At 41.8% G+C, this 19,409-nt stretch overlaps 1 protein-coding gene across 1 annotated transcript; it reads left to right on the forward strand.

Moving 5' to 3' along the window:
• Positions 1-713: 713 nt before the first annotated feature.
• LOC135554702 (zinc finger protein 883-like) lies at positions 714-14,924 on the forward strand. The gene is made up of 3 exons (XM_064987121.1): positions 714-959; positions 12,288-12,465; positions 13,033-14,924. The coding sequence occupies exons 1-3, from the start codon at positions 948-950 to the stop codon at positions 14,352-14,354; spliced, it is 1,512 nt and encodes a 503-aa protein (XP_064843193.1). The 5' UTR covers positions 714-947; the 3' UTR covers positions 14,355-14,924.
• Positions 14,925-19,409: the final 4,485 nt, after the last annotated feature.

Raw genomic sequence — 19,409 nt, forward strand, 5'->3', positions numbered from 1 at the left:
AGGAAGAGGCAAAGTGAGAGGCCCAACTCAAGGGAAAATCTGCCTCCCTCCAGCAGGTGGCGTTTGTTCGTTTTTTTTCGCCCACCAAGCAAGGAGTTTTTGTTTGGAGGTCAATGAGAGTGTTGAATTTGGTCATCAAAAACGAATGGCTTATTTGATTGAAGTTTCTTAGCCTGCACTCACAGGACTGCTACAAGCTTTTGGCAGGTCGCTTTTGCCATCTAGCCATCACCTAATTTGAAAGACAATAGCAAGGAATTTCTCTAATCTCAAGTTCAGCTTGCCACCTTCCAGCAAACCACAGCCAGGCGGAGGCTGCAAGCTATTTTTGTCGTTTCTATAAATACCTTAGATTTGTTTTGATTTTAATTTGATGTAACTTACTTGCAAATGTAAAAACAATACAACCACTCATGGACATAATGCATTTGCAATCATTGAGGATGACACAAAAGACGTGATACAAAATCATTTAAAGTTTAAATAGATTTATGAAATATTGATCATGCCAATTTGTTTTCACATTAATTTAACATACTTTATATATCATTGAGGCAATACAGCAGTTATATCTTAACAATAAATGACTCTCAACCGCTTCACCCACTTGAAGAGAGTTGTTGATGACTATGTACAGTAGGTGGCGGCACATTTTAAACACCACAGAAGAAGCTGAAAAGCATCAACAGGAAGTACTTTGTTACCATCCTCTATCGAGTTTTCAAACCAAATACATTTCCACATCCTTTTGCAGGATGTTTCTAATGTAAGATTAGTCTAAATGAGACGTTTGTCACAATTTAAATGGAGTTTTATATTTACAAATGTGTGTTCTAGCTTTTATTTATCTGAACGCTGTGACAAAGAAAGTAACTGTAGCGTAACGTTACTCTTACTGTCAAGTTTTTTATTTGAAGAAACGTTAAAGAAAGAATACAGTTGCTTCCATGATGGATCGGGTAAGTTTGGTTGACTTATGAACAAGATGCTTTCTGTGGTGTATGAAATGTCAAGGCCTATTTTTCATAATCTTTGATCTTCCATATCCATTCGTTCCATTTGAACAGCTGGACAAAATAAACAATGGTGGTAATAAACATTTGGGATATTTTGTCCTTCAGCAGCATACTAGCCTAAAGCACACAGATTGATACAAGGCGATGCGCAACGAGCAGGTAAAGTCAAAATCATTGAGAAATAATGAGGACAAAGCTACGACTTGCAGTAGTGGTGCGTGGGTAAAAGCGTCAGACAAGCCAAGCCTGAAAAATAGCCATATTCCAACCTGTGTTGTGATAATTGCGTTTGTTATATAACCTGTTAGTTCATAAGTCTTGACACAGCCGAGACAAGACAGTGGCAGAATACATACAACCACACCTTTTAAAATCATAAAACCGGAGAGCAACATCTGTCCTGTTAAGTTCAGTTACAACCTACAGAATGATCAAGCAAGTTAATGTTTTCGGACTACTAAACAACAATTGATTTAGTTACCGCAAGTCGCAAAGAAAACAGGCCCTGCCTCCACTATTCAAGCACAATTTCAACTTCAACATCATCTTATCACCTATTATTTTTATTAGTTATTACATTACTACAACTAAACGATTTAAAAAGAAACAAGGGGTGCAACTTTCACTGGGGACAAGGGACATCCTTACATTCTAAATTAGCATTTTTTTTGTCCTCCCCACTTCTAAATGTTGCACCCCTGCCAAAAACGATTGAGTTAGATAAACTTAGGCTAAATATGATGCGTCTATCCATGGTACTGATTTCTGTGTGTGCATTGCGAGTAGAAAAAAACATGTTGACTCACCTTAACTTGTGAAGAAATGCCATCCTCATATTTCATGTTCCCTGAACGGTCTATGAGTCAGTCATACAGTACACACTTTTAGTTTTAGTTGTCTTTGGCTTCCTTGCTAAGATAAAAATGTTCATCACACAAACGATTTTGTTTTATATTCCATTATATTGTAGTCGTGAGTGTTCAGTATTTTCTGCGCCGATTTGGTAAAAATGATTGCAGCGGATTAAAACGACACAAGCTTCCATAAAGTGACCATTGGATTTAAATGTTTGACTACCTTTTGAGATAGATGCAACAGTTTTTATTACATTTATAATGTATCACTCTTGCGTGCACATTCTGTCCATTAATAACTTTTTGTAACATTTCTGGCAATGCCAACTACGTTTCAGACAAATATAACTAACTAATTTATCTATTGTTCTATCTAACCTGGTCAGCAACTTGGATGCTTGGCAACAATACAGCTGCTATTAGCTAAAGTTAGCCTCTGTAGCTATCTATCTAACGAAAAGACAAATAAATGTAGCTCAGTGTAATTGTTGATGGAAGGTTTGTTACACAAATAACTAAAGCCATTAGCTTGCGAGCAGACAACAGCTGAACATCGACAGAAAAGCTAGCTAACGATAGCAAGTTCACGTCCAAATGCCGCTCGTAGTTATGTTTTGTGGGACAATGTACATCCGTTTTTTTTAAATGCCACACTGCTACCTTAGAATGCATGCAATGGACTTCTGCAACGCCAGCTAGCTACTCCATAGTCCAAGCTACGGTAAACGCTAGCTAGCTACTCCATAGTCCAAGCTACGGTAAACGCTAGCTAGCTACTCCATAGTCCAAGCTACGGTAAACGCTAGCCATATTTCACTGTCAGACAGGACACAACTCAATCTTGCTGAGAAAACAAACAAATCAGATTGTATTGGTCGCATACACATACTTAGCAGATCTTATTGCAGGTGTAGCGAAATGATTGTGTTCCTAGTTCCAACAGTGCAGTAACATCTAATAATTCACAAAAATAATGTTTACATACATCTAAAAGTAAAAAAATGGATTTAAGAAATATATAAATATCAGTCCAGAGTATAAATACAGTACATTCATAAGTATGTGGACACCCCTTCAAATTATTGGATTTGGCTATTTCAGCCACACCTGTTGCTGACAGGTGTATAAAAATGAGCACACCGCCATGCAATCTCCATAGACAAACATTGGCAGTAGAATGGCCTTACTGAAGACCTCAGTGACTTTCAACGTGGCACCACCACCTTTCCTACAAGTCAGTTTGTCAAATGTCTGCCCTGCTAGAGCTTCACCGGTCAACAGTGGGTGCTGTTATTGTGAAGTGGAAAAGTCTAGGAGCAACAATGGCTCAATCGAGGAGTACGCCACACAAGCTCACAGAACGGGAACACCGAGTACTGAAGTGCGTACCGCGTTAAAATCATCTGTCCTCGGTTGCAACACTCCCTACCGAGTTCCAAACTGCCTCTGAACGCAATGTCGGCACAACTGTTCGTCAGGAGTTTCATGAAATGGGTTTCCATAGCTGAACAGGCGCACACAAACCTAAGATCACCTTGAGCCAGTCGCGGTTCGAGCTTGTATGGCTCCCTGGGCGAGCCATACAAAGCTTTCAGCTTTGAAAGCTCCTCTGCTTCATCTACGGTCACTGGAAGAGTAAGACAAATTCTGAGAGCAGTCCACAAATTTGGATACATTTCTGAGAGCTCCCTTTCATGTATAAATATCAGCAGCTCAAGCAGGGTTATGGTCTCCGATGGAAAGTCAGGCAATTTCTTCAGTTCCTGTGCAAGCTCTCTGCCATCCAAGTCTGAGTATTCTTTATAGTGCAGTGTCATATTAAGGGCCTCGCATTGTTCCGTCAGCTCCTCATTTGAGAGACTTCGGAAGGTTGACAGCACTCCAAACATCTCTCCCACATTTTCCAGTGTCCTGAAGGGCTGAGGCGGCAGCATCAACAATGACATTGAAAAATGTCACCTCCAGCTTCTTCAGGGCATCACTCAAAGGCTCATTAAATGATTCACATGAAAAGTGCTGCTTTGTGGACCTCGGCCTTTTTTGTTGTAGAACGGCCTCGACATTCATACTAGAGGTCGACCGATTATGATTTTTCAACGCCGATACCCATTATTGGAGGACCAAAAAAGCCAATACCGATTAATTGGCCGATTTATTTTATTTATTTGTAATTGTCATTATTACAACAATACTGAATTAACACTAATTTTAACTTCATATAATACATCAAAATCAATTTATCCTCAAATAAATAATGAAACATGTTCAATTTGGTTTAAATAATGCAAAAACAAAGTTTTGGAGAAGAAAGTAAAAGTGCAATATGTGCCATGTAAGAAAGCTAACGTTTAAGTCCCTGGCTCAGAACATGAGAACATATGAAAGCTGGTGGTTCCTTTTAACATGAGTCTTCAATATTCCCAGGTAAGAAGTTTTAGATTGTAGTTATTATAGGAATTATAGAAATATTTCTCTCTATACGATTTGTATTTCATATACCTTTGACTATTGGATGTTCTTATAGGCACTTTAGTATTGCCAGTGTAACAGTATAGCTTCCGTCGCTCTCCTCGCTCCTGGGCTCGAACCAGGAACACATCAACAACAGCCACCTTCGAAGCAACGTTACCCATGCAGAGCAAGGGGAACAACTACTCCAAGTCTCGGAGCGAGTGACGTTTGAAATGCTATTAGCGCGCACCCCGCTAACTACCTAGCCATTTCACATCGGTTACACCAGCCTAATCTCGGGAGTTGATAGGCTTGAAGTCATAAACGGCTTGAAGCATTGCGAAGAGCTGCTGGCAAAACACACAAAATTGCTGTTGAATGAATGCTTATGAGCCTGCTAGTGCCTACCATCGCTCTGTCATCAAAACATAGACTTAATTATAACATAATAACACACAGAAATACGAGCCTTAGGTCATTAATATGGTCGAATACGGAATCTATCATCTTGAAAACAAAACATTTATTCTTTCTATGAAATATGGAACTGTTCCGTATTTTATCTAACGGGTGGCATCCATAAGTCTAAATATTCCTGTATCATTGCACAACCTTTAATGTTATGTCATAATTACGTAAAATTCTGGCAAATTAGTTCGCAATGAGCCAGGCCGCCCAAACTGTTGCATATACCCTGACTCTGCGTGCAATGAACGCAAGAGAAGTGACACAATTTCACCTGGTTAATATTGCCTGCTAACCTCAATTTCTTTTAGCTAAATATGCAGGTTTAAAAATATATACTTCTGTGTATTGATTTTAAGAAAGGCATTGATGTTTATGGTCAGGTACACATTGGAGCAACTACAGTCCTTTTTCGCGAATGCGCACCGCATCGATTATATGCAACGCAGGACACTCTAGATAAACTAGTAATATCATCAACCATGTGTAGTTACCTAGTGATTATGATTGATTGTTTTTTATAAGATAAGTTTAATGCTAGCTAGCAACTTACCTTGGCTTCTTACTGCATTCGCGTAACAGGCAGGCTCTTCGTGGAGTGTAAGGCAGGTGGTTAGAGTGTTGGACTAGTTGACTGTAAGGTTGCAAGATTGAATCCCCGAGCTGACAAGGTAAACATCTGTCTTTCTGCCCCTGAACAAGGCAGTTAACCCACCATTCCTAGGCCGTCATTGAAAATAAGAATGTGTTCTTAACTGACTTGCCTAGTTAAATAAAGGTGTATATTTTTATTTTTATTTTTTTAAATCGGCCAAATCTGTGTCCAAAAATACCCGATTTCCGATTGTTATGAAAACTTGAAATTGGCCCAAATGAAATCGTCCATTCCGATTAAATCGGTCGACCTCTAATTCATATCCTTGGCTGACGTTTGTGCAGTCATAAATCCTGTTGCTCTGTAGTTGCTTAGACCTCTCTCTGTCTTTCTGAGAAGACTGACCTCAACATCCACATACATACTGGGAGACTGCATTAGCTTGCTCACATGTTGGATCTGGCTCCAGATGTCATACCACACCACTGTACAGATGCTGAAGCGGTATGATCCCACCTCCTCTGACAAGGACTGGGCCTCAATCTTCATCACAGGGTCTTTGGGTTGATCCCTCACCTCAAAATCAGTGCCTCTCTTCAGTGGCTTGACACTCTTAAATTTACTCTCCCACCTTGTCTCAGTCCTTCAAAGTGATGTCCACATGTTTTTTCAGGATGACCCATCGCAGTGTGGAGGCTGAGAACAAGGTGTACAGTTTGTGTAAGATGCCAAAGTAACCTGTGGCATCGACAGAACTTTTAGCAGCATCAGCCACAATCGGGTTCAATGAGTGAGCCACACATGGCACAAATAGAGCTCTTGGATTCATTTCCAGGAGTCTGGTTTGGACACCTTTGTTTTTGCATCTCATGTTGGCCCCATTATTATAAGACTGTCCTCTGCAGTCCTCCAAAACTCCTCTAATCTTTTGAGAATCAGGGATGCCAAATGTTGCCCCGTGGACTCCTGCCTCCAAATACCCCATAAAATGTTCCTTTATGTGGGGCTCCTCCTTCAGTGACACAATTCTAATCACAACTGACAACTGTTCAGTGTGGCTGACATCTGAGGAGCAATCTAGAATGATAGAATTTTGCCAGCTTGATGTCACTCACCATTATTGAAATGACCTTGCTGCTCAACAAATCAATGAGTTCATTCTGTATTTGGTGGCCAAGGTAGCTGGTGGTGTGACTCAAGGTCCCTTTTTGGACACAGTTAAGGTGCTCTTTCATGACTGGATCAAATTGTGCCATCAGTTCAACCTCTTTGAGGAAATGTCCATTTGATGGAAAATAGAGTGTTTCTGTGTGTCTCGTTAGTGCCAGATTTCTAATTGCCAGAGACTGCACAATCGCAGTCAGACGTGTCAACACCTCTCTCCATCTCATGCTTATCAATTGTTTCCCCTTTTTTGATCCTCATTGCCAGTTCTTTCCATGTTTTGGTGTTCTGGACTGCTGTCGTGTGAAGTCAGATAAAGAACGTGCATGTTTCCAGTCTGTCAGTCCTGTCACACCCTGATCTTAAGGTCAAGTTAGGTCAGGGCGTGACTAGGGTGGGTACGCTAGTTTTTGTATTGTCTTTTTTTTTTTGTATGTCTAGGGTTTTTGTAGGTCTATGTGATTGTATGTCTATGGTGGCCTGATATGGTTCCCAATCAGAGGCAGCTGTTTATCATTATCTCTGATTGGGGATCATATTTAGGTAGCCATTTCCTTTTGGTGTTTGTGGGATCTTGTTCTATGTTTAGTTGCCTGTCTGCACTATTCGTATAGCTTCATGTTTCGTTCTATTGTTTGTTGTTTTGTTGAGTTTCAGTTATTAAATATTATGTGGAACTCTACTCACGCTGCGCATTGGTCTCAAATTTATGAAGAACGTGACAGAAGATCCCACCAACAACGGACCAAGCAGCGTGTTCAGGAGGAATGGACCTGGGAAGAGATTCTGGATGGAGCAGGACCCTGGACACAGGCAGGGGAGTATCGCCATCCGAAGGAAGAAATAGAAGCAGCGAAAGTTGAACGGCGACATTACGAGGAGTTATACCAACGAGGCAAGCACGAGAAGCAACCCCCCAAAAAATGTTTCGGGGGCACACGGGGAGATTGGCGGAGGTAGGGTTTAGACCTGAGCCAACACCCCGTGTCTCCAGTTCGCATTCATAGCCCGGTGCGCTCTACTCCAGCTCCTCGCATTTGCCGGGCTAGAATGGGCATCCAGCCAGGACGGATGGTGCCGGCTCAGTGCTCCTGGTCTCCAATACATCTTCTTGGACCAGGATTTCCTGCGCCGGCTCTGCATCTCCGGTGCGTCTGCACAGCCCAGTGCGTCCTGTGCCAGCGCCCCACACTTGCCGGGTTCAAGTGAGCATCTAGCCAGGAAGCATTGTGCCAGCTCTACGCTCCAGATCTCCAGTGCGCCTCCAGAGTCCAGTATGTCCTGTGCCTGCTCCCCGCACTCTCCCCGCACTCACCACGCATCAGGCCTCCAGTGCGCCTCCACAGTCCAGGGCTTCCGGCGACAGTTCCCAGTCCAGAGCTTCCGGCGACAGTTCCCAGTCCAGAGCTTCCGGCGACGTTTCACAGTCCGGGGTCTCTGGCGCCGGTCCACAGTCCGGTTCTACAAAGGCGGAGGGATCAGCGTGAAGGGGGGGGGCTTTTGGGGGGATTCCGTAACTTGGGGGGGTACTGTCACGCCCTGACCTTAAATATAAAGAAGACAGAGATATCTTGGTTAGGTCAGGGCGTGACTAGGGTGGGTACGCTAGTTTTTGTATTGTCTAGGGTTTTTTGTAGGTCTAGGTGATTTGTATGTCTATGGTGGCCTGATATGGTTCCCAATCAGAGGCAGCTGTTTATCATTGTCTCTGATTGGGGATCATATTTAGGTAGCCATTTCCCTTTGGTGTTTGTGGGATCTTGTTCTATGTGTAGTTGCCTGTCTGAACTATTCGTATAGCGTCACGTTTCGTTCGATTGTTTGTTAGTTGAGTTTCAGTTATTAAATATTACGTGGAACTCTACTCACGCTGCGTCTTGGTCTCATCTTTATGACGAACGTGACAAGTCCTGAGTTTGCCAAATTAATTTTCTTCTTAGAACAGAGTTTGCAGCAGAATACACCAGCAAACTTCTAGGGATTTTTTTCACCACTCACCAAGGTCTTCCTGAAATACTGGTGGTGGCAACTTCTTCCTTCACTCTCATTCCTTGGGGAAACAAAGTTAGGTGGTACCTCACTTGGTCCTGTGCAAACTGGTGGTGTCTGAATTCTGTCAGTCAGCAGGGTCTGTAGACAGTGATTCATCCTCAGCAGCAGGATTTGGTGGGATGCTGCTACAGGCGATTCTAAAGGAGAGCACATGGGCATTAGTTTACACATGTTATTCACCGCATTTATAGTGGTGGAACATCCCACAAACATACCCAGTAATAGTAAAATCATCATTGTTTCCAACAATATGGAAACTTAAAACTTTGCAAAAGGGAGATTATTTATTCTGTTTTATGCAGGGATGCACACAAACCCACCTGAAGAATCCTGCTGGGGAGAAGTGGAAGCAAATGGGTCTTCATCCTCAGACAATATTTGTGGAGACACCTGTGTGGCTGAGGACGTGGACGGCTCCTCATCCTGAGGCTCCGAGATCATTTCTGAAGAGGCCTGTGTGGCTCAGAAGGTAGATGGCACCTCATCCTGGCCAATGCCAGAGGGTGCTCTAAAATATTTCAGAAGTTTGCATTTTTAAACACTTGTTTTTTATATTTACATTTAAGTCATTTAGCAGACGCTCTTATCCAGAGCGACTTACAAATTGGTGAATTCACCTTCTGACATCAGTGGAACAGCCACTTTACAATAGTGCATCTAAATCATTTAAGGGGGGGGGGGGGGGTGAGAAGGATTGCTTTATCCTATCCTAGGTATTCCTTGAAGAGGTGGGGTTTCAGGTGTCTCATATTATTCTTAACGATTTCGCAAACCAGAAAAAAAATGCAACAATATGTCTGTGAAACTATATATTAACAGTATTATGAATTGTGGTTCATTTGGTAGCATTTCATAGTGTGACTGATTTTACTAATCCCCCACTCCCCCTACCTCGGGCTTCCAGTGGGGAGACCTGAGGTCAACCTACCCCTGTCCCACTTCCCCCATCTCGTACTTCTGAGTCAACCTCAGATTACTCGTTGGTTATTACTGCATTGTCGGAACTAGAAGCACAAGCATTTCGCTACACTCGCATTAACATCTGCTCACCATGTGTATGTGACAAATGAATTTGATTTGATTTGAGTGGGAGACCTTCCCAGGCAGTAGCCTGTCTAGCTCCCAAACTAGAATCAGGGCGCCCACTCCGACAAGGTTAATTGACCCACAGTCCCACACAGTGACATATCATTGACGTGACGTGCAAATGAGCGATAGAAAACCGATCGCGCAAATGTCACCATTCCAAAAAATTATTGGGCGCCCCGTGCCGGCCCCGGCTGCCAAGCCTCGGCTGGAGTGGTGTAACATGCTGACCAGACCGGACACATTGCGTGCGCGAGCGTCGCAAAATAAATGTAGAAATCCATGTTATTCAATTATTGCACCCGCACCCAACGAGTGTCTGCGTTGCGTTGCCAAAGGCTAAAATAGAAGTCATTCCTATTTCTGACGCAGATCGCGCTGAAAGTCCTGCCTCTCCCATCTCCTCATTGGTTTATAGAAGCAGGTACCCACGTGCCATTTCCTCATTGGTTATACCCACGTGGGTGATTGAAAGACAGTGTTTTGCCGGTTGTCGTGGTAAAAGTGTAGATGCCAATCAGGGATATTTTTTATAAGTTCAAAGATGAAAAGGCCTGGAAGGAGGATAGATGTAGAAGACCTTGTGCATTTCAGGTAAAATAACAACTCAATGTTTATATCCCAACTAGCTAAATTGCCATACATGTTTAATGCTTTTTGACCTGTCCCCAAATTAATGTAATTGGTTCAGAGTTTGTTTTGATATTTCAACCTGTGTGTTGTGATCGCATTTGGTGTAGGGGAACAAAATAAATGTATGCACAATAGCGCACGATGGTGCACGCGTGCAGCTGGTTTGGGTACCTTGTAAGGCTCGCTGCCGACGGACAAATCTGGGTTTGGCAGATGTCAGGAGAACGCTACCTGCCCCAATGCATAGTGCCAACGGTAAAGTTTGGTGTAAGAGGAATTATTGTCTGGGGCTGTTTGTCATGGTTCTGTCCCTTAATTCTAGTGAAGGGAAATCTTAACGCTACAGTATACAATGACATTCTAGACCATTCTGTGCTTCCAACTTTGTGGTAACAGTTTGCAAAAGGCCCTTTTCTGTTTCAGCATGACAGTGCCCCCCTTGCAAAAAAACAAGTTCCATACAGCAATAGTTTGTCAAGATTGTTGTGGAAGAACTTGACTGGCCTCACAGAGCCCTGACCTCAACCCCATCAAACACCTTTGGGATGAATTGCAACGCCGACTGTGAGCCAGGCCTAATCGGCTAACATCAGTACCCGACCTCACTAATGCTCTTGTGGCTGAATTGAAGCAAGTCCCTGCAGCAATGTTCCAACATCTATTGGAAAGCCTTCCCAGAAGAGTGGAGGTTGTTATAGGTAGCAAAGGGGGGACCACATGCATTTGGAATGAGATGTTTGACGAGCAGGTGTCCACATACTTTTTGTCTTGTAGTAGATGTGATGACATAGTCATATTCTACACAGGGGCACTCAAAGTCAATCTTAAATGAATGAATAATTGTTTATTATCAGCATGCTCTAGAGGACAAAGTCAAACTTAGGATGCATAAAGTACCGTTCTGATGGTATCTCCCTCAGGGCAGTCCCATTAGATCTCTTATATTACTGGTTACAGACACGTTACATAGTCATAGTTCATAGGGTTGGTTCCGGCACGTGTCTGGCACCGCCTCCTGTCTCAACTTATACAACATATTCTGGCCGTTCTGCCAGATGGTCCTGAGGAGGGGGTCATGTTGCCCCCCTTCATATCTTTACCAAGTACAGGCAGGAACCAAGGATTATTTATGACACTAAGACAAGATGAACATTTTGAAGGCTGCTCTTCACATGATAACATTTTCCATTACAGGATGTAGAGACATTATGGACAGTATGTGTATAGAATTACTGGAATATCTGTACAATACGTAGGATTGAGTCGTGATCTGATTTGCCGAAGGGTGAGCAAATATAGATGTAAACAGCACGTTGTTCATTGCATGCTTGCTAGCACCAGAAAAACATCAGAATAACTCTGCAATGCTTTAGGCTAGAAACAAGCTGTAAATGGAACCAGAAAGAAGTGGCTCTAACTGTATAAATTGATATTCATTTAATTTCGGGGGAAAGTAAAAACAAATTGATGGATTTGGCTTTAAATAGTACATAATAATGAGCAGCAGTAGTTCAGGTGTTTTGGTTTTTCCTCTCTGGTTATTATGACAAATCACGTTTTCGCAGGTGTTGGCGTCCTCTGAATTTTGGAAAGGAGAGGGGATATTCGGCCCGTATCTTGAAAGAGGGTGGAGCTCCTTGTTCCAGCGTCCCTTAAGCTCTCCTCTTATCACGTATGAACCCAGAACTAAATTGAGCGGTTGACCAATTCATGAGACATTAGTTCTGCGTAAACCAAGATTAACTCAGGGGTGAAAGATGTGTTCAACTCCAATGAATGCTCAATGAAAGCTTCTGAACATAAGACGGGGCATTAGAATTCTTATACATTTGTGGAAAGTAGTGAACGATTACACACTTCAGGAGAAAGGAGGTATTCTAAGGATGCACCAATCAATCAGAGATTTAGACTAAAGTAATCAAATGTTTGGTCTAATGATATTCTATGTACAATACTTCCTGTGGTCACTAGGACAGAGCTAGTCCGTCCCCCTCCACCCTGCCGGAGTCCCCTGGTCACAACTCTCCTGGGAGCGCCTTACTGCTGGGTCTGAAGAGGGTGTTTGTGCAGCTGGTCGACTGCAGGAAAACAGCAGGGCAGAGTGGAACTGTGAGAGAAGGACACGAGGAGGGAGATTTGATTTCATCAAGTAAGAACAATGGGGTGTGGATTAGACTACAACCTGCTTCTGCAAATTCATTGATTAACAGTATACATGTATGGAGGGGTGTGTGCCTAATAAACTGGCCACTCCACTGAGTGTATATTGATGATGAGAGCGGCAGGTAGCCTAGTGGTTAAGAGCGTTGGGCCACTAATCAAAAGGTTGCTGGTTCGAATCTCTGATCCAACAAGGTGTCTGTGCCCTTTTATTTTTTTTTATTTTACCTTTATTTAACTAGGCAAGTCAGTTAAGAACAAACTCTTATTTTTAATGACTGCCTAGGAACAGTGGGTTAACTGCCTGTTCAGGGGCAAAACAACATATTTGTAACATGTCAGCTTGGGGATTTGAACTTGCAACCTTCCGGTTACTAGTCCAACGCTCTAATCACTAGGCTACCTGCCGCCCTTGAGCAAGGTACTTAACCCTAATTGCTCCTGTAAATTGCTCTTTATAAGAGCACCTGCTAAATAACAACAACAAAGAAGTTGTAGGTTTTGAAAATATGGGTCCATAAACAAATACCAACTATTCAAGGTCTTTATTTTACAGGGGACACCCCGTACTATTGTTCTCTTAGTGGGAGGGGCTTATCATCTGGGGAGCCTCAACATCCTGTTGCTGACGAGACAGAGAAGAGTGTCTCCAGATCAGAACATCTCAAGAAACACCAGCAGAGACGTACAGGGAAGAAACCTCACCACTGCTGCTCTGACTGTGGGAAGAGTTTCACAAGCCAGAGTGGCTTCATTATTCACTGTGATCAGTGTGGGAAGAGTTTTGCTGCATCTAACACCTTCAAATCTAATGTAAGAATTCATACAGGGGAGAAGCCTTACCCCTGTCTTTATTGTGGGAAAAGGTTTGTTAGTGCAGGAGCCTTAACTGTACACCAGCGTGTACACACTGGAGAGAAACCTTATAGCTGTGATCAGTGTGGAAAGAGCTTCAATAAGTCAGTCCACCTGACTACACACCAGCTAATACACACTGGAGTGAAGCCTTATAGCTGTGATCAGTGTGGGAAGAGCTTCAATAAGTCAGTCCACCTGACTACACACCAGCGAACACACACTGGAGAGAAACCTTATAGCTGTGATCAGTGTGGGAATAGCTTTGCTGTAGCTTCCTCCCTGACTAGACACCAGGTAACACACACTGGAGAGAAACCTTACAGCTGTGATCAGTGTGGGAAGAGCTTTGCTGTAGCTTCCTCCCTAACTAGACACCAGGTAACACACACTGGAGAGAGGACTTATGTCTGTCTATGTGGGAAGAGCTTTGCTCTCGCTTCCACCCTGACTGCACACCAGCGAACACACACTGGAGAGAAGCCTTATAGCTGTGATCAGTGTGGAAAGAGCTTTGCTGTATCAGAAAAACTAACTATACATCAGCGAACACACACTGGAGAGAAGCCTTATAGCTGTTATCAGTGTGGGAAGAGCTTTGCTGTATCAGAAAAACTAACTAGACACCAGCGAACACACACAGGAGAGAAGCCTTATAGCTGTGCTGAGTGTTGGAAGAGCTTCAATCAGTCAGTCCACCTGACAACACACCAACTGACACACACTGGAGAGAAACCTTACAGCTGTGATCAGTGTGGGAAGAGCTTTGCTGCAGCTTCCACCCTGAATCGACACCATCGAACACACACTGGAGAGAAGCCTTACAGATGTGATACTTGTGGAAAGAGCTTCAGTCAATCAGGGAGCCTGATTTCACACCAGCGAACACACACTAGAGAGAAACCCTATGTTTGTCTGTGTGGAGAGATCTTTGCTCATTCAGGGCCAATGAGACAACACCAAAAAGCAAAAATGTGCCGTATTTCCTCTCCCTCCTATCTGGCACCGGTTCCAGATCCATAAATAAAGGATCAATAGAAAACATCTAGTGAACAGTCATATCCATCTCCCATTCTTAAACGGTTGCTTTAGTCTGATCACCATGGTAACCTCTGGAGCATAATATACAGCTCTGATCTAGGATCAGGTCTCCCCTGTCTATGTAATATTACACATCTAAATGGATAAATATCATAGATAAATGTCAGTGAACCCATGTGCGGGGGCGTGTTGATAATTGTATCTTTTCATATACTCATGATATTATTAAATGTCATTATGTAGAATTTTTCAACAATAGGTGTATATTCATGTATTCAATTGATCAATAAATTAAATCCTTTATCTTCTAAACAAGAAGTTATCACTTAAACTGTATATTTTATATATCTATATTGATTAAGATATTCCTAAAACTAATCAATAATACATTGGATAATAATATCCATGAGGTCCAGGTAAGAACTATGTATACTGTCTTGTAACAACGGTTAATGTAATAACTTTTAGATTTATAATGTAATAAAATCGGTAAATGTAACATCTTGTTGGTTAATATGATAACTTTTTCCACTTAATGTAATAAGTTACGTTATCAGGTGAGTAACAACTTTTTAAATGAATATCGTAACACCTAAACCAATATTTTATGTGTTATTTCACTTATGTTAATGCACATACCACCCTCCTAATGCAAACCCACAAACACAAACCTCTGCACCTGTACTCATACACTAACACACACAAGCACACATTGATTAAAAGACCTGAATTCATCTGTAGGCCTTATATTCAATGAGTCAGGGGCTCACTTGGGGTGAACATTTTAAAGGTCAATGTCCCAAGAGTTGAAAATGGGTTGTATCATTGCAGCTTTCTGTGTGCTATCACTATTTCTATTCATCCCATTACATTTTTTGGTAGCATCCAATAAGCCAACATCAGCGTAAAGGATGTCTGATGTAAAGTAGCTATCGACCTAGCTAGCTAGCGAACTACATTTGTTTATCTAAACTAAAGTTTTGCTTGCTTTCCTGATACGCTGGTTAGACATTCCAAAACATATCAATGTAATTAGCCATCTGTTATCTGGCTACCCACAAACAGGGAAACAGATCCCAATCAAAAGGTGTTATCACATGCTCCACTAAAGCAGTTATTTATCTTATAACTTGTCCTTGTGGTAAAAAGTATGTGGGTAAAACAAAATGTCGAAATAAAAGTATCTCTGAGCATCGTAGCACCATTAGGTGCAAAAACTTTACTTGTCCAGTTGCGGCCCACTTTTTGGAGGCAGGCCACTCGATTTCGTCTCTGCGTTATATTGGCATCGAACATGTCACCCTCCCTAGAGGGGGTGACCTTGATCATTTATTGTTAAAACGAGCGGCTGCCTGGATCTTTAACTTAAAGACCTTTGCTCCCCTCGGTCACAACGTAGACTTTGATCTGAAGCCATTCTTGTGATTGTGACTTTGCCATTGTAATTGTTTGTAAGCTTGTGTAGTCTAAAATGAATCTATGATCATATGCTATTTGTTCTTTGTATGCCATTTTAATATTTGAGAATTAACCAATGATATTAGGCCACTCTTGGCGATGATTACCGCGATTATTACATTTTTGCATCTGAGCTCCTTGAGTGTGCGGCTCTCTTTTATTTTCATGCGAGTCTTGAGTCACCATGAGTACTATGAGATACAACTATCTAGGTTTACTGTTATCAATTTATTAAAAGGCTAAGTGACAAGCTAATATCCTGCAATCAATGATCTAGTATTAAACATAAGCATCTCTGGATTAACAATCTAATGTTAGCTAAATGTAGTATTGAATAAATTGTCTGAATTTCTTTAAATTGACAATTCTGTGACCTGTCATGGGCAAGTTTTAAAATTACACAATAGCAAGCAAGAGATGTGCAGGAGCTTGTATAGCCGATGTGAAATGGCTAGCTCGTTAGCGGTGGTGCGCTTGTGGCGTTTCAATCGGTGACATCACTTGAAGTAGTGGTTCCCCTTGCTCTGCAATGGCGGTGGCTTTTGAGGATAGCGTTGGGTAACGATGCTTCGAGGGTGACTGTTGACGTGTGCAGACCGACCTGATTCGCGCCCAGGTCGGGGCTTAAATGACGGAGATAAGGTTTATACTGTTGACCCGGATCACTGGTTGCTGCAGAAATAGGAGGAGGTCAAAAGGGGGGTGAGTGTAGCCGATGTGAAATGTCTCGTCAGGGTAAGCCTATTGGAAATCACCTATGGGGGAAAAATGAATGTTGGAAAACAATTGGAACCATTTCCCTGTTTGGCCCCTGGGTTTTAAGGGTATTATAACTCGTCCACGGTGGGGCTCTATGGAGAGAAAGAGTAATGGCATCATTTTATAGCTAATTTTGCCATGGTTCGCTGGACAAAGCCTATGGGGAAATTAATGGTGTTTTTGGATGAATGCCGAAAATAAGGTCTGTTGTAAACACAGGTTTAGATGTTATATGTTTTGTTATACAATCTATCGGCGACATCATGAATTTTGACATATTTAGTAATTTAAAAAAGCACATCACAAAGGCTTCATAATTCATAAAAGGTCATATTAACTGACTGCTATTATTTAGAACAAAACGTATAAGATCCCAGCCTGTGCTTATCTTATTTTTGTATTTATTCCAAAACCCTAATTTTCCCCCATACATGTTTCCTATTGGGTTGGCTGAACGAGCCAAAGGAAACTCATTTCCGAGTTTTAAAACTACAAACTGGCGAGCTTTAAAGCTCTGTATAGCTTGACGTTGACATGATTGGTAAGTGTAGGAGGGGTGCTTCCTGTATAAACACGAATTCCCTTCAATGACTACTTCCTTCCAGCAGTGTGTATCAGGGAGATTTCTAGATGTGAGAAGTGTGCAGGAGGACCTAAGAGAAAGGAATGTGTAGTATTGATGTAAAAAGTTGTGTGTGTAAACTGTAGGGGTACACATGGTGCTGGAGATCAGATGTGTCCAGTGAGAGAAAGACAGGTTGAGGTTACCAGGATCACAGTAGTGCAGAAGGTGTTGTATGCTGAGGCAGTGAAGAGAGTAGTAGAGGAAGATGGGTCCAGGGTGAGGGATCCTGAGAGGATCCCTGTGATTAGGCTGAGGTCAACAGAGAGTGATAGGAATAACATGCTTTAGTAAGTTTTGGCCAAGTTCATGGCCATGGTTGTCAACTGTTCCGCAGGAATAGAATGTAAATCACAGTGGGTAGATGTTTTGGTGGCAGCTGTTGAGAAGTACTTGGGTGTACAATATTTTACTTCAAAAGAGTTCCAAGGTGTTTTGAAGGATAATATCCTGTCCTCCCAGGCTGTTGGCCTGGTGTAGGATCAGAGGGCCAAAGTTGTGGAATAATGATGAGGTTTTAATGGGTGTAGGGTTAGTTGGTTTTTCAGTGTTATGAATTAATAATACAGAATAGTAGGCTGATACACAGCCAACACACTAGGTGGGGAAGTGCAACTATAGTCATTGTTTGCGGACCGCCATAACACTAAAGAAGAAGAAGACCACTTCCTTCTCAACGGCGCTGATTCTGGTCTGCTCCGTGAAGCGGAAGAATTATGAATCAAATCAAATGTTATTGGTCACAAACATATTTTATTGCTGCTGTAGCGAAATGCTTGTAATGCACTGACTACTGCGGATGTTGCATTATTGAAAATGCTGCATGGACACTGCAGACATCGGATTGAACATACTTTGGGCTTTTCTGGTTCGCTGCACGAATAGCGCTGCTGTAAACAGTCTGGTATTTTATAGGCGTCCATTACTGGGCCTCAGACAATTAAACTATCTGGACTCTCGAAGAGGACGTTGTTTCAAGTGGATCTCGGGTAGAGTTAGGCGACAACAGACAACAGGATTCTTGGTGAATAGGGTGTTGAACGTTTAATTGACTTTAATAGATTGAAATCTTATCCAGGATCTTTCTGAAGTAAGATTAGGCTATATCAGACATTTGTCACAGTTTAAGTCGAGTTTTGATATTTTAAAGGACGCCTGATTGCTCTGGTTTAGCTGTTTATCTGAATGCTGTGACAAACAAAGTAACTCGTGTGGGCTAGCTACATATTAACTGTCACGTTTTTTTATTTGAAGAAAGAATAGCTTACACGATGAATCGGGTAAGTTTGGTTTACTTTTATTAACAATATTCCTACTGTGGTGTATAACATGTCTTGGTCTAGTCATCATCTTTGATCTTCCATATTCATTCGTTCCATTTGAACAACTGGACAAAATAAACAATGGTGGTAATAAAAACACGTCATATTTTATCCTTCAGAAAAGTAGCCTACTAGCCTATCGCACACAGTTTAATACAAGGCAACGAGAAGCTAAAGCGAGAAACCATGGAGAAATAATGAGGCCAAGGTAAAGTTGGTTTTATATTCACACATTCGGATATTCAGACATTCGCCAAAAGCCATTTAAAATGGTAAAAATCAATAATTATTTCACCGTTTGTCACAAACTAGGTATGATTTATTAATTACATGTCTAGCATAATTTTACAACCTTTGCTTTGAGTAGAAATTCCAGTTTTGATAGGATAGAAATTTAAATTTGATAGACTACATGCCCTCTATCAAATCAAAACTGGAATTTTTCCTCAAAACAAAGGTTGTAAAAGTGTGCTAGACACTTATAGAATAAATAATATTGAGTTTTATGTTTCTGTGACGAACAGTTAATTAGTTATTGATTTATACCACTTTAAATGGCTTTTGACAAACCAACTTTACCTTGGTAAAATAATGAGGCCAAGCCTACACCTTGCAGTAGCGGTGTGTGGGTCAAATGACCAGGGAAGCCAAGCCAGAAAAATAGCCATATTACATGTTGTGATAATTGTGTTGTTATAACCTGTTAGTTCATATGCCTTGACTCAGCTGAGACAAGAAGACAGTGGCAGAATACATTCAACCAGACCTTTGTTGCATCATAAAACTAGAGAGCAACATCTGTCCTGTTAAATTCACAAGAAATGTTGCATGTAACAGTTACATGACCTTCAGAATGGTCAAGCAAGTTACCGCAAG

Source organism: Oncorhynchus masou, chromosome 14, assembly GCF_036934945.1.
Source record: "Oncorhynchus masou masou isolate Uvic2021 chromosome 14, UVic_Omas_1.1, whole genome shotgun sequence".
Lineage (NCBI taxonomy): Eukaryota > Metazoa > Chordata > Actinopteri > Salmoniformes > Salmonidae > Oncorhynchus > Oncorhynchus masou.